Source organism: Festucalex cinctus, chromosome 3, assembly GCF_051991245.1.
Source record: "Festucalex cinctus isolate MCC-2025b chromosome 3, RoL_Fcin_1.0, whole genome shotgun sequence".
NCBI lineage: Eukaryota > Metazoa > Chordata > Actinopteri > Syngnathiformes > Syngnathidae > Festucalex > Festucalex cinctus.
In genome coordinates, this window is record NC_135413.1 from 16447770 (window position 1) to 16464155 (window position 16386).

Consider the following 16386-nt stretch of genomic DNA (forward strand, 5'->3'; position numbering starts at 1 on the left):
ATATGTTCAATGTGCCCCCACTAGTCTAAAGACAGGCGTTCTGATTTATATTGCATTTGTGGAATATGAATTAAGCATCAGAATTTTTATCCATGTGTCCAGAATACATTTGCTTCTACAAGCAAGTAACATAAGCAAATATGGGAGAGTGTCACCTTTCGCCACCACAGGCAGTAGCAGCAGTTGAGTGCCTGAAGTATTGACAAGACTTAAACAACACACACTTCACAGCCACCTTGCCTACCTCACACTAGGAACATGTAAACATGGAAAACTAATAGTTGATAAAATACACTAAGATTCAAGTCACTAAACTAGTACATATACAATACGTACATTATTGAACATGTAAGAAAAAGAAACTATGGTAATGAAGTGTGACGCAGAGTGAAATGCAAATGCATTGTGGGAATTTTCATTGAGACCAGCATGTCCATAAACAGCAAGAGACATGAGGGAGTCGCATCTTCAAGATGGAAGTACAGTCACTATTTTGTAATAAAAAATAAATAAATAATAATAATAATTTAAAAAAAATCAGGTTTGCTGCACACTCTGTGCTGTTGACAGCGTAATGTGTAGCTTCAGTAACAACACATCAAAACAAACAAACAATGCATCACAGGGCAGTATGCATGTAGTTACACCAGATTGTGTGACTGCAGGAGGTCCCCAAATTTAATTTTTATATTATAAACAATGTACATTCTAAATGTTGGGGTGTGCAATACAACATTCATACTTAAATATATTTAAAAAAAAAGATGCCTTTTTTTTTTTTTTTTAGAAATTATTACATAAAAAATGTTTTTTTAAATTCGTAAATGTCACTGTGAAAAATATACTTTCAATTAATAGTCAAAACTGGGTGTCATTTTTATGTTAGGCAGGGTTTACGGTATTTGATCAAATGTAACTATTAAAGTAACTTGCAATCTTACTAAAAATAGCTGACAAATTACAAAAATTACAAACTTGATTCATTTATTGATTTTATTATTTCTTTCCATTACCATGACCCTTATTCAAACATCAAACTAGCCCAGAAATAAATAAATAAATAAAATCACAAAGAGTAGAATGGTATGCAACTTCGAAGCCGAAGTAGGTTACCCTAAAATGTGGGTAGGTCATATAAACAAACAGTTGTGGAGTGCAAGAAGATCAGCCTGATAACTATGATGATTTTTATCTCTTCCAGAAAATACCACCTCACGTTTTTGCTCATGCAGACCCGTCTTGTCTGGTCCGTGCTTTGCGTTGCTTTGCCGAAGGTTTCTAAACAGATGTTACTTCTTCTTTTCGAGCAGTGGTGCATCGGGACGGTTTGTTATGTTGTGTTACTTTTCAGCCGCCTGCTCCTGTGCCGCTGACTTCCAGCCACAGCAGGAGACTGATTTGTCTTTTATGTCCCTCGGGACACCATCAGCGCATTGAAACTTCAACGGGATATTTTTGATTCATGGCAAGAAGTTACTTGACGTTATAAGAGAGAAGTGGATTTTGGTTTCATAGTAACAACATTGGTTCATGTGAATTAATAATCATGTCTATTTTTTTGCTGCAGCTTCGGGCTGTTTATGGGGAGTCTTTTCATTGGTCTAACAGGAAGTGGAGAAATGACATTCAACGTGTTGGGCTACGTTTTCAAACTAAGGAATTGTTTCATGTAAGCTTGAGTGCTTGATTTTAGCACCCATTTACAACCCTGACATTGCTAACGATGGCTTTTAATGAGCAGCTCAAGTTTCCATTTGTTTATGGAGCATGCTGCCTGACAGGTCCACCAATGGAGAATTAAAGCATGTGAATGAGGAATCGGATCTTTCCCTTCTTTGCCATATCGCCAGGACCCGAATGTAGCGGACTGAACTTTGAAGTGCCCTAATGGTCCGCGTGGTCCCTTTTACCATGCAGGCCTCTATTAAGGATGTCAGTGGAGCCTAGCTGGGGCAGTGTGACCCATTAGTTTTAATGAGAGCTGTCCAGGGCACAGCGGGCCGCTCTTTCTGCGCTCCACAAAACTGTTTATTTATGTCACCTACCTGCTTTTTAGAGTACTTGGCCTTTTAAAGGAACACTTTACTTATTGATCCATTTTTAGCAGCAAAAAGTTGCTACTTTTTCAATAATTAATTTGGTGACGTGATTATTTTTTTATGTACATTTAATAACTTTTAAACCGATGTTAAAATGAATCGAACGCCGGCATGTTTGTTACACGTGACTAAATAACCCGGATGTTTACGTCACTAGTGTGTAAACGCTACACTATGGAAGCACTATGCAACGCAGCCGTGCATCTCGCGTCAAACCCGGAAGGATTAAACCTTATCGCTTCGAGCCAACACGACAAAATAACTCTACCGAAGGAAAGTCTGCCTTGGATGTGAAAGTTGTGGCGCCAGATGGTCTTTTCGGGCACAAAATAAACTTTGACGAACGAGTGAATCAGGCGGGGGGTGAGTGGTGTTCGTGCGGGAGCTGCACATGAATGGACAATCCGCAAATGAATGTGTGCTGTCTGGAAATGAAAAAACTCGAGGATCGGTTCCTTGCGGACAATCTCAACTGCATCCTGGAACATCAGACATTCAACATGGCAATACTAAATAGACATTCTCAGGATAGCTTTGGTTGCGATGAAAGATGTGAAGAAGAAAAGTCTTGGAGGAGCAAATATCCAACAGGTAATGTGACACACAGTACGAGCAATGCAAAACGTGTGGAACTGACGAAATATTTCAGGAAAAAGAAAAAATAGTAAAATTAAATGTATCGTCGTTACAGCACCCAACCTCCCCTAGCTGTTTTTTTTTTTCTTTTTTTGCGGAGCGTCCCACTGCGGTCAGGCCAGCCGCCACTCGAAAAGACGAAGTCAAGCCAGCCGCCCCAACGATTGTTAATACTGTGCATTACGGTAACGTGCCGACGTGCCCCTGCGTTGGCCACCTTCAAATGAATTATGAAATAAAACAGTCCGTGCAGTATAATAACGAATGCCCCCCCACCCCCGAAACATGCCTACCTTTCGCTTTACATTTGCTTCGCTTCTCCGAGATCTTTCAGTGGCCGTAGGGAGACCTCGATTTGTGCCGGCTGTTGTGAGAGTGAGCTCCGTGTTGCTAGCAGAAGTAGCCGCCAGAGATCCTCCATCGGCTTGATTATTTCCCACGTCTGGTTCTTTAAAGATACTCGGTACTGCGTTGGGCTTTAGTATTAGGCGTGTGGCGTACCCCATCTCAAATTGTAACATATTTTGTATGTAAGTCCTCATGCCTGAAATGTTCGCTGCGCGCACGCCTGCTTGTCCTTCTACTCATGTCGTTTTTTTTTTTTTTTTTTGTTTGTTTTTTTTTAGGGGGTCTCGCGGGTTTTTCCTTGCCGACGCCTTGCAAAATTTTGCAATACACAAAGGCATAAGTGACAGTTTGTGTCCTCCCCGTTGTTATGTCTGCGTGAACTACTGTTCGCCAAGCGAGTATACACACTAGTGACGTCACCACTCGGGGGCGTTGCAACACGGAAGTACTTCTATGTTGAAGAAAAGTTAAATAAATCAATATAAGGGTGTATTCTTCAGCTCTTATGCATTTTTCGTAGCTAAACTAACTATTTACTGCCGATCAAGCCATACATGTAAAATTAAAGGAGCCTTCCTTTAAGTCGCGTGCCATTTCTATGCTTTGCGATTTCATTTCATATGATCCCAGGCTGGCTGACTGACTGAGTTTGAACCAGGGTCATAGTAATGCATAAAAAAGAAAAATCATTCCTGAATTTTGGACTTTTCAACAAAAAGAGAGAGAGAATTGATAAGTGTCATGGTTTGGGTTTTTTCTTTTTTTGCTTTATGCTCATGTTTGTTTCAAGTTTCAGCCATAATTTGTGTTTTGTTGTCCTTGTGTGCCTCCCTAGTATTGTCAAGCATTGTCATGTCCACCTGTGTTTTTCTGCCCTTCCTCATGTTTCAACCAATCAGCATCTTCTGCTAGTTGTGTCTTGCCCAGCTGTGTCTAATTCTCAATTAGTGTATGCGTATTTAGTTTCTTGTTTCCCCCCTGTACGCGCCTATTCATTGTGTTTCCCTCACGTCATGCTGCACGTTTTTTTTGCCCTGAAGTTTCCCCCACGGTTTACCTTGCTTGTTTTTTTTTGGGATGTTATTGTTTTTCTCAGCTAGATCCTTGTTTACCTCCTTGGTTTGTTTAATTAAATCCCTTTTTGATTGCACCCCTGCCTCCTCGCTCTGTTTCCCTGCACCTGGGTCCTCTACCCTCCATACCCTAACAATAAGATAATAAACATATTAATCGATTATTAAATTATCATTTAGTTGCACCCCTACATTATAATAAAACAGCCCCACATTGTTAGCTATTTGCTGATTATGCAATCAGTTTGCAGCAAACATGGCAGACACAATAGAAAGAAAAACTGAATACTTTTATTTTCTGCAAATATTTAGCCATAATTTCTGTTTTATGGCATTAATGACAGCAATTTTATAAAAGAAAAAAAAAGAAAGAAAACTACAACAGGCTACTAAAAATTAATGTGTACTAAAATAAAAGTAATCAATTTTAACGATTATAGGTAAGAGTGTGTGTTTATATTTTGGAAACATTCAAGATAATGATGCTGCACAGCAGACTCCCGTGACATATTTTCCAATATCCAAGGAAGCCGGAGCCTGGACTCGAACCCGAGTCCTCAGTACTATGAGGCAGACGTGCTTATATTATATTATATTATATTATATTATATTATATTATATTATATTATATTATATTATATTATATTATGTTATGTTATGTTATGTTATGTTATGTTACCGGTATATTAATTATATTATAGTATATTGCATTGTATTGTTTTTAATCAAAATAAGAAGACAGGGTCTCATAATTGATTGACAGCAGTCATCTAGCACACAGATTGAGCCCTCCCCCTTATTCTATGCAAAAGTATTATTATTTTTAAAATAAGCCTTCCAGTTAAACTGTTATGCAATTCTAAAAAAAAAAATAAAAAAATAAAAAATGGCTGCAACTGTCTACCGTTCATGCATTGTTTGTAGGGCAAAGTCTGCACACTGCACCAAAGGTGAGCTTGGAAGTTTTTGTCTTGCTTTGTCCCCGGAACTTCAACCATAATGGATGGCTTAATTACAGATATTTATTTTTTAGGAATATATTTTCTGGAGAACCTCAACAAATCTGCGAGCATATTTTGATGCAGTTACCTTATTAAGTCCGTATTTAAAAAAATGGAACACTATTTTGTATTCCATCGGACCATTTTTTTACCACAAGAGTGAGTAGGCCTCCTCTTATAATTGTTAACATTCTATAGTGTAACCTAAAATGAACTCTACTGAAGGTGTATATTGTATTTGAAATATGAAACTTCATGGGGGTGTTTTAGATTTTATTACATCATCACTTCAATCCATCAAATGCAAAACAAGTTACCTCTGTACAAACAAATATCCAGCACCTTGAGCAGATGTCACGGTGCTAAATATGGATGGCTTAAAGCAACATTTTTGCAACACTGAACAACATGAGACTTCTGTCCCAGTGGAAGTTTAAACACACAATTCTCAAAATTGTAAGTGCAATAACTTATTGCAATGGCACATTATATAAAGTCACTACCATAAGTAGAAATACTTGGTTATTATAGAAAAAACACCCAGCTTGAAGCCATTAGAAAATTAGAAAGCAATTTAAACAGTTAAAAGCCCGGAGCAACATTTTATTTTGAAATATAGCTGAACACAATGTGTATTATTTGGCAAAATCAGCGTAATACTTCAATGGTTTGGCTGTTGGAGGTCCATTATTTGACACAAATGTACATGCAACAGAACAGAATACATATTTCTAACATTCACACAAAACTTTTCAGTAGTATCACGGAAAGAGCTGCTGTTTAAAGCACGGGAAGGAGGGCCAACGAGATATACCTGCAATTTTTTAACAGCATCCTGCACTCTATTAACGGTTGGGTAAAAAATAACACCAATTGGGTCGAAAATGGACCGACTCAACTTTTTGCATTGTCAAATTAAATTAATAACCCCCAGACCAATCAATTTTTGGGGGGTATTCATTTGACCCAACTATTTGGGTTAATTGAATAACACAATTGAATTTGTCATAAATAAAGCGACCCAACTTTTTTAGTTATTTAACCCAAAATGATGGGTTAAATTAATAACCTACATAGCAACCTAATTTCTTGGGCTATTTTGTGGGTGATCCATTTGACCCAACTGTTTGGGTCAACTGAATAACACAATTCAAATTGGTGAGAATTGAAATGAGCCAACCTTTTGAGTTACTTAACCCCAAATGTTGGGTCATATTAATCCACAAAACAACCCAATTTTTCTGGGTCCATGACCAAATTCCTTGGGTTGTCTTGTGGGTTATCCATTTGACCCAACTTTTTGGGTTAATTGAACAACACAATTGCATTCAGTCAAAAATGAACAGACTGAACCTTTTGAGTGATTGAACCAAAAATGTTGGGCAAAACTAAATTAATAACCCACAAACCAACCCAAATTCTTTGGCTGTTTTGGATAAATTGAATCCGTTCATAAATGAACTGACATAACTTTTTGCGTTTTGCGTTTTTTAATTCATTTGACCCAACTTTTTTTTTTTTTTTTTTTTTTATTAATTGAGCAATCCCAAAACTTGAGTCTGTCCCTTGTTGACCAAATTTTGGGTTACTTCTGACCCAACTGTTTTTTAGTGTATTTTTGTTTAAATTCAGAAACTGAAAGTTCTGTTTAGTTCTTCTAATGAAACAAGTCCTGTAATTTGATTTGGGGCAAAAGCCTTCTGATAAATGTCAAACTGTATGATGGAGGTATCAGAATTTGTTCACCCAAAACTATCCCTGTATCAAGAAGTGCTCATTTGAGGTAATGTCATGAGAGGATTTCATTTCAATTTGATATTTTGGAGTCCTGAACGAAAAACTTCAGGACACTTTTCTTTCTTACTTTTCTCCCCCTTGTGGGCGTCATAGCGAGATCCGCTAATGGAATCTGTCTTTAGTGTCAGCCTGCGGCCAAACTTATTCCGAGTGGCTAACACTCAGTGACACCCCTGCAATACATACTCTCCTGCACTCCAGCACTAATGTCATCACTGTTAGCTAAACATTACAGAATTCTCCCGCTAGGCAATCAGGCTGAAGTCTGTGGCATGTGCCGGATTCTGTGAATCAGGAGTCATCTCTGTTGGGCCCATGTTGAACCATAACCTGGTCATTAGCTTTTCAGTTTGTTCCCATCACGTATGCTGCGATGCACATTGGTGTTCGCAGGGCAGAAAGGCTCACTTTGATGCTAATTAAGTGTGTCTAGTTGCGTCGGTCACTGGTTGAATTTGGCGTGACTAGTGTTGAAGGCCGCCACTGTGCCTTGTCTCCCACTGGAGACAGCCAGTTTCCTGTAACTTGAAGCCGGGCCTGATGGGGCAACCTGTGGAGGTTGCAAATGTGGGAGGAAATGACATTTTGGCTTGAAACTGCTGCCCATCTAACGTCTCCTCTCCTCCCTCAGCAAATTGGCTCGGGCTATTTCTGTTTGCGCTCAATTAAATTTGCCTATTGCATCCAATCTGGGTATTCACGTGCAATAACTTATTTACTGATGAAGAAAAAATAAAAATGGCATGAATTATTGTCATTCCTTATTGGTGGATGATTGCACAACTTTGAAGTGGTACCACATTGTTAATGTGATACAATTCAGATACTTAAAGGACAGACATCAGATCGTATCAGTGGGAAAAAATTATAATGACACAATGGCCATTAAATATATGTAAGAAAATGATTGCAATGTGCGGTCAGCTAAAATTTGCATCTTTTGATTTAAAGAGACAGTGTGTATTATTTGGTGCCATCTGGTGGTTAACTAATAGAATGTAACAATTTGACACACTTCACAAGCTTTCAATTTAAGTAAGTTTTTGAGTTTTAGGGGTAGAGTTAAAGTGGTTCCTTTGGAACGGTGGGGATGTGAATCAGCTCAAAATAAACCACACACTCAAACGTGATGCGCATCTTTTTTCGACCGGATTTCAATATCTTTCCTAAATCCTATTCATAATCTTGCTTATTTTACAGAAAATGATTGCTATGACCAAGTCCTGATACTGCGAGGAATCAGTAACGCTTGGGTCTGATTTTCACCTCTACTTTTTGGAACTTTCAGTTTCTGCTGATTGTCACTGTCACAGTTATCTCCATTGTGTTGACCGCTACAATGGTCTCTGCTATCTCGACAGTCCCTCCCTGTTCATTTGACCTGTGTTATCATTAGTGCTCTCAGCAAGACTCCCCCACAGTGCTTGATGATGGCTGCTCAAGAGAAGCGGCCAAATGGGGGCGGGGGTAAGACTTGGTTGGAACATCATGTGGCCCAAGAAATGGCGGCACTGTGCTCCTTGGCCTTCATACGCAGCGCTGCTATGCTGGAAGACTTGCGGTCTGGATCAGCGTTGAGATCATAACCATTAATCCCCCCCACCATTCCAGGTCCCCCAAACAGACTGCCCATCTGTGTCTGTCCCATATGGCTGCTCCCTGGACTAGGCACACCCAGGAAGTCGGGGACCCCTCCATGGCTATGAGGATGAGGGGGCATACAGGTGGGGACGGTATCGCAAGGAACAACACAACCTGGCACTGGAGAGGCGCCGCTGCTGCCACCGATCCATGACGGGTTTTGAATCTGAAAGCGAAGCGATATGATGAGGCCGTCACAAACACTGCATGGCAATGCTGATGGACGCGGCAATACAGTATCTTTATTTACCTGTGCATAGTTCTCAGGCCGAGTTAGAAGAGGCAGCTCATAAGCCGTAGAGAAATGCGTTCGAACCTGTTGCATTTGGCCGAAGCGTTCCCGCTTCCTCCACTTGGCTCTGCGGTTTTGGAACCACACCTGCAAAGAAGGCAACACATCAGGGAATAAATTCACTACATGCTAAAAAGTGCTGGCTTGTTTTCCTAAACCACTCACTCGGTAGCTCTGGATTTTGATCAGTTTGGGTCGCTTTTACCCAAGGTTGGGTTAATTACACTGGGTCTGACAGGTGGGTTGTGTCAGGAAGTACATCCAATGTAAAATCAGTGTCAAATGTATACTACAAACTGTGGCGTGTGGTGACCCGTGACAGGGAAAAGTTGCCATTTGCTCTCAGTAAATAATGGTAATAAAATCAGTATTATTTTTAAGCATAGCTATACTGATTATCTGGTAATCCAATACTTGGTGGCTTTAACGCTGTATAGGTAGTTTTAACCCCTTGTTGGATCAAAATCTTCACCCAATGTGCTGGATAAAATCCTCAACCCAGTGTCTTGTGTAGCTAATCCATTCACCCAATGTGTTTGAACACAACAGTTTTAAGAGTGTATGCAGGATCTATCTTCTCCACTCTTAAAGACAAACTAAGAAAGTGAAGCAGATAAATTTTATAGCAGATGAAAGTCCAACACCAGGTTTTAGGGCTTGACGTGTCTCTTAAAGTGCCATCCACATGGAACTATTGATGTGAAAATGGAGAATCTCCCCTGGCACTGCACTTTTTCTACCTCCTGCCTTTGATACGCAGTCGTCTGCCTCCCTTCAGACTGCCTGCGTCGACAGATCCACATCTGGGTCTGTAGCCATTCATAAATCATTTGGAGAAAGATGTCCTCTCCCTCACCTGTCGACGCAGCAGAACAAAAGGGAATCCCACCAAAAAACAAGTGGGCGGATTTGATAACCAGCACGACTTGCGTATCCATCTTGTCCTTGGCATTATTCTCAGTTAATATGTTTGAAGTCTTGAGATTGACTGATGATTCTTTAATTGCCTGTGTGTGGGCAGTTGATTTTTACTATGAACAAAATGACTACAGATCCTTAAAACTGGCTATTGGAGAACAGAAAGGTTGGTGAGCAGCACAATATTGTGATAAAGTTTGGTTCACAAGAATAAATCTTATCTGACATATCTATGACGTGTGCTTGAAGTGTCACTGGAAATGTCCAGAAATAACAGCAATACCAGCCACTTCAAACCAAAATGACAGACTTCCTGTATCATTAGTAGTCTTTTTTTTTTTTTTTTTTTTTTTTTTTTTTTTTTTTTTTTTTTTTTTTTTTTTTTTTTGCAAAGCCAAACAAGCCTTTAATTGATAGGACAGCTGAAGAGCTGGACACAAAGATGGGAAATCGGCAGGTAAACGAGCTAGTTTACCTGCCAATTGCGTTGAAGCACCTATGGCTAAAGCCAAATTATAATAGGATGTTTACATTCTGAAACCAAATTTCTGAATCTGCCTGGACAACAACAAAAAGTAGGGCTATGCTTTATTGGTAGTCCTGTTCATGTTTTACCCCGTTTGACCACTTAGGGGAAGTGTGGTTCCACGCTTGCTGATACACTGTTAAGTGGGAGCCACATTAGAGAGTAGAAGGAAAGTCACGATCAAGTTGTTGTTTTTATGCAGCGTCGGAAGAGCATATGCCGCTGAGAAATGTTAATATGCGTCTCTGTATGCATTCCTGAAACGTTTTGTATGAATAGCCATTCTTTTGAGTAATAAAAGTGCCCCGCGTAGTGCGCTAATTAGCATTAGCGAGTCAGACTGGAGTAGATCATGACGGTTCTTTTAACATCTATAAATTGAAGCGGAATTCATTGTCAATCAAATCATTTTGAATCTAAATCTGAGTTCCAACTCCCCCTGACTGCTTATCCAGTTTTATCAGTTTAATTCTTACATTGTACTTGTCAACTTCATGAGCTCTTACTTCGTGGATGTAACAGAATGTCTTTGTAATCCAGTTTTACTAGTACTGTAGTACTTGCTCTTTATATTATATCACTCTTTCCCGGAAGTACTTGGGGTACAAACAATCTGACCTGTTTCCAAAGTTCCCATAAAATAGAGCATAAGAGCATGGTGAGAATCTCCATATTAGTCTGAAGTCTGATGCTTATCCTCCCAAGAGGAAATGTCTCGAACAACGAAGGAAGCATCCTCCTTTAACAGGGGTTGGAACTTGTTGCTTGATTCCAACCCTAATCAGCTTGTGGTTTTAACCGTCTCCGACATGCAATTTCCCCTTCGCCAGCCACCCTTCATATCCCCCTCCTCATTTTGCGTTTACCATTCTTCTTTGTCGTTTTCACAATAAAAATGGGCAGGGTTACAGTGTGCCCTCAAGTGCATTTATTTTTCAGGGATGTGTCTCTCCACAAATGGGTTCATTTTTCAAAAAGGGGACCATGTATGGCCTCCTTTGGGACAAGATGATGTTCAGAAATCTCACTCCGACATTCCGCAGGTCAGCTGGTGAGATTAGCCTTCCAAAGTCGTAAACTGATATGGAAGGTTGTGGCTTCCCCCCAATGTCAAGGTGAGGGGTTGTTGGCCTTTGAATTAAATCATACGTTTGCAGGAGGGCTTGGGTTCTGTTACAGCCCCCTGAGGTTTGGGGGAGGGAGGTGGGCTGTTATTGTTTGATGTTTACCATGTCTTTTTCTTTTGGTTTATTCTTATGTTCTTAACTCATTCACTCCCAGCCATTTTCACTGAAGCAACCCCCTTCGCTTTTTACTGATTTTGCAAAGCCCACAAAACATTGTGTTCTATTGCTATCAAAACACGGAACCTAAAGAAAGATTAGAGTCTCTTCTCCCATCAGAAATAAAGATTATTTATATCTCTTTCTATTTTGCAGCAATTAGCATTAGAATATAGCTAACTTTAATCGATATTCACATTCGTGGTGAAAACACTGTCAAAAAGAGCTTGTTGCAGACATGGCCCTTGCTGATCTCATATAGTGTGCTGCCACTTGTTTTTGTCATAACCGCCATTGCTTTAAGCCACCCATTCATGTCAGAAGCTGCATCAAAGCCTTCTGTGTGCTCTTGCATAAAAACATAACAACTGTATAAATACGTTTGTGGGAATGAAGGACAAAGTATTAAAGAAAAATGTATTTATACTTTTTTGGGTTTGAATGAGTTAATAGAATATTCGGTACACAAAGCCCTGATTGGAATGCTTTTCACTTCCTCCAATCCAGTGGTGCCTTGACTTGACACAAAAATACCAACATGCAAAGCCCATTCGACAGTACTGTACCCTCGCTCTTGCTCTCTCGCTCTCTCTGTCTCTAGGTGTATTTCCATTACCTTCAGTTTTGCACAAAAGGCAAGTTTCGCAAAAGCAAGCTGGTAATGGAAACACTGGATTTACGAAATAAATAAATAAATAAATAAAATATCGCAAAAACATTTTTGCGCGCTCATGAGGTGGTTTTTGAGACGTGTCGAAATAGAAGTATTCCACAAAAGTGTAATGGAAACACTTCTTGCTATAGTCATGTGACACCCACCCGATCACGGAGGAAAGGAATGTAACACATTGTTTGCCACTGTGTATTTTTATTTAATTACAATTGACTAATATTTCTTTCTTTTGAGGATTATTAATTTCGGTATTGTATTTTAGTTTTACATGCTGAAGTATGTTGTATACTGCACGTCATGAGCGCAAAAGAGAGAGAGAGAGAGAGAGAGGTGTAACCGAGCGAACCTCGTTCGGGAAGGAGTTGAATAAAAGGAGAGGAGCTTGAGCTCCTGCCAGTCATGGTTAATTTAGCAGGGAAGACACCAGAAAACATCAGAAACTTTAAACTATTTTAACCCGCCTTTTACCCAGTCTTCGGGAACAACAACATTTTAGGGTTACAGGAAGTAGGGGGCCACTTGCTTTTGTGTCGAAACTGCCTCCCGAGGGGATAACAAGTCTTTTTAAGCACAAAGCCATTTAGCTATAGAGCCAATATGCCGCCGTTCAATGCACGTTCCATACCGTTACATGAGAAATGGCCGTCACCATCGGCAACAACCGAGACATGACTTTAAATCAGTTCTATCCGTCCGCACAATAACACGAGTTATAAGCAGAGGTGGGTAATCCAGGTCCAGAAAGTAGTTTGGATTTAGTCACAGGAGGTTCTACTTGACCGATTGGTAAGTAACTTGTTTACCTGCTGGTTGATTAGATGCACCTGTGGCTAAAGCCAAACTATGGCAGGGTTTTGACTTTCTGGACCTGGATTACCCACCTCTGGTTATAAGTGCACGCACACACGCACAACACCAACACCATATATATATATATATATATATATATATATATATATATATATATATATATATATATATATATATATATATATATATATATATATATCAGGCCTTGCATGATCAGGATTTTTTAGCTGATCAGTTTGGGGGGGGAAAAAAACGATTCAATCAGAAGATGGCGCAACATATCTATTTTTTTTAATATATATTTATTTACAGTCGACCGTTGTCATTAGCGGAGGATAGAGACTTGCCCGGCCCTCGAATTGCGAAAAACCATATATAATTGACGTCAATTAAAATGCATGGGTTGGAGGGGAATCTTCTAAAATGCGTATAAAAATTAAATATAACGTGTAATGTTCTTAATTTATGAAGCCAATCAATGACGTCAGAGGAGGAGGCCTTAAATGGTTTAATCTGAGGAGCCACTGTAGATTGTGTCTAACCGTTTTATTGGAAAATGTCTGAATTTTAATGAGTGTAATGGGTCATCAGATTTTTGTTATAATCCCACCGCAGTGTCACCCCCCCCCCCCCATGTCCCCCATAAAGCTCCTCACTCTCCTCCCACCTCCCTTTTATGTCTGCGAGGGGAAGTGGGGATATTGGAAAGTGAGATGGGAGAATGTTCAAACTGGAGCTTGTTTTCATTTCATGTTTAATTTCCTGACGCCAAAGCCCATGGCTTTCCGCAGCTAACCCCTTTGACCTCTCAGAGGCGTGCAGACGAAGGCGGTCGACCAGACGCACACAGGACACACACATTTACATACCGTGTCATTTACAAACTTGAGAATCTGTCACTGACATATACATTCCCTTTGCCTGAACAGTGTCAGCTTTTTATTTTTTTTGAATGGCTGAGCGCATAATTATGAAGCCCTTGTCTTGGTTTGTGTACTGAGTGAGTCATGTTTCACAGAGAGTTTGCGCCGAGCTGCTTTGCCTTTGAACGGCAGAAAGAAGGCGACATAAGCCAAATAGTTTGGCAAAGAGATCATTTGTGGTGCAAGCATTATGAAGTCAGATGTGTCTTTTGCTGCTCTGCCTGTCCAGTGCTGCATCTTAAAAATGATTACTCACGACAAGCAGAGTTCCCGTTCTTTCCGTAGTGAACACCAATATGTGTGACATGCCTCAAGTTACCAACTACAGACGGTATTCTTGTTTGTCTCGGTGATGCAGACACATCTGCAAGAAAGACGGCTCTGAGCTCGATGCACTTGGCGTTGTTACAGTAATGGCTGAAGACGTTGACAGCAAAAGGCAGCTAACAGAACCATTAAAGAGTTTTATTTACGCTGCACGGCCAGCAGGCAAGACGTTGGGAGGGGGTGAGTTTAGGGGGGGGAGGGCAGAGTGCACAAACTCCAAAAGCAGCTTTGAAGTTTCAGCCGTCTCACCTCATCTCTGTCATCCCGGACCACTGCGATTGATCGAGTGCCTCAGCAGTGCTTCACTCGCAGCGCACGGCCCCTTCCTCCACAAAAGGAAGGTATGGCGACTTTTTCATCACTAAGTAATTGAATAGCAGCAAAAGCCCTGTGCTGCACACAGAGACCTTCATCGTTAAACTACGGATGGAACAGTCAGACTCTGACATTGGCTTATTGTGGAGAAAACATCTGTGTTGTTTCCGAGATGAAAAGGATGATTAAGTCGCTTGGCAAGCTTGCGATGCCCCTTGGTATTCCACAGTTGCATATCCCTGGACTTTGTCCTGATGGGCCTTCTGTTGCAATTGTGGGATTTAGACTTGATTGCGTGCATGTTTAGGGTCTGTTTTGTACGACTCAGGTCAAACCTCACAGTGACTCAAAAGAGTGGGCTGTGTGCCTGTCAGTTGGGTTGGGAACGTTAATTATATTCATCTGGGGAATGGATGGATCTGTGTGAACCAACTTTTTTTTTTCTACTGTACCACCGCATGGACCAGACCGTCCCTGACTATGTCTCAGACTGCACGTGGAAATTGAAACTGGCATCTCAAGTGCTTTTTATATCCTTCCCAAATAGTCCAATGACTTCTTCCCTCCCCACGTCCCTCACCTTCTGCCTTTGCAGTTTTGTGTGGAAGTAGTTGAAACACCGTCGCACCAGGGACAAACCCTTGGCCTCTGACCTTCGTGCCGAGTCTGCTGCAAAGTAATCGCAAAGAGACTTCCCTTCATACCGCCCATCCCACTCTGATCTAAGGTTGGCTGGAAGAAAGTCGAGATGAAAAAGGAGAACAATAGAATCTTCTGTTGTCCCATCATCAGCTTTGACTCTCTCTCACGCTCTCTAGCGATGGTTAACATGCAAACATGGACATCTGTGCGAATACGCCGCTGCTCATCTTTTTACATGTCATCTGGTCTCACCTGAACACGAGCTTCCGTCAGGTCTGTTCTCAGTGCCAGCTGTTCACGGGCATACACATCTGGGTAGTGTGTCTTCTGGAAAACCTTCTCCAGCTCCTCCAGCTGGTAGCTGGTAAACGTAGTGCGATTGCGCCTCTTCTTGCCTTTGTTGCTCTCGGCCTCGCTTTTATCCAGAGGGCTGGAGAGATCTGAGCCTGGATGCTCGCCTGACCCCTTCGCTCCTGCTTCCTTGAGATTTAGGTAGCTGCTTTCCATCCCAGGGGGGTCGACGCTGGAGGGCAGCTCAGACTCTGTTAGGCCGTCGTCTTTTCCTGGGTGAAAGAATAAGTGGAAAGTTGTGGTCAGTTTTACCTTATTGTGTAAATGGTGAGATTCACGCATTAAAAGTTGCTGGACAGTAAAAATAAATGTCTTCTAAGTTTGACATATCACAGAGAATTGTGTTGACAAACCTGCCAAATGTGTACGTTTAGTAGATAGCTGCATATAGTGCATCAAACTCTGTTCTGAAAAGTTGGGGGCGTGCCCACTGAAACCACACACCGCTGACAAAATGCATGCTACTTCATTTTGCATCTTTTTTCTACCTATATATTTATATATCCCTTCATGTTTGTTTCAGTGGCTGGAATATTCAGCCCTTTTCACACTTAATGTGAAAAAGTCATGCAGCATCACGAAAAGATGGCTGCCAGCATGTCCACTTTCGCCTAACCAGGAAATAAAAATTGCGTTTTTGCCAATGGTTAAACCGCACCTCAACATGATGTCGTTGGTCGAAAAAAAGAGAGAAAAATAAAACAACGTGCTGACTTCGCTCATTATAAGAA

The 16386-nt window shown here is 40.7% G+C and overlaps 1 protein-coding gene across 1 annotated transcript in view; it reads right to left on the bottom strand.

Moving 5' to 3' along the window:
- Window positions 1–5413: 5413 nt before the first annotated feature.
- Window positions 5414–16386, bottom strand: part of LOC144015795 (homeobox protein aristaless-like 4) — a 31631-nt gene continuing 20658 nt past the window's right edge. Inside the window, exons 2-4 of the mRNA XM_077516133.1 lie at window positions 15557–15867; window positions 8846–8974; window positions 5414–8761 (exon numbers count right to left, since the gene is read on the bottom strand). Coding sequence (XP_077372259.1) covers window positions 8441–8761; window positions 8846–8974; window positions 15557–15867 — 761 coding nt within the window. The 3' untranslated portion in view covers window positions 5414–8440. The remainder of the gene's footprint in view (window positions 8762–8845; window positions 8975–15556; window positions 15868–16386) is intronic.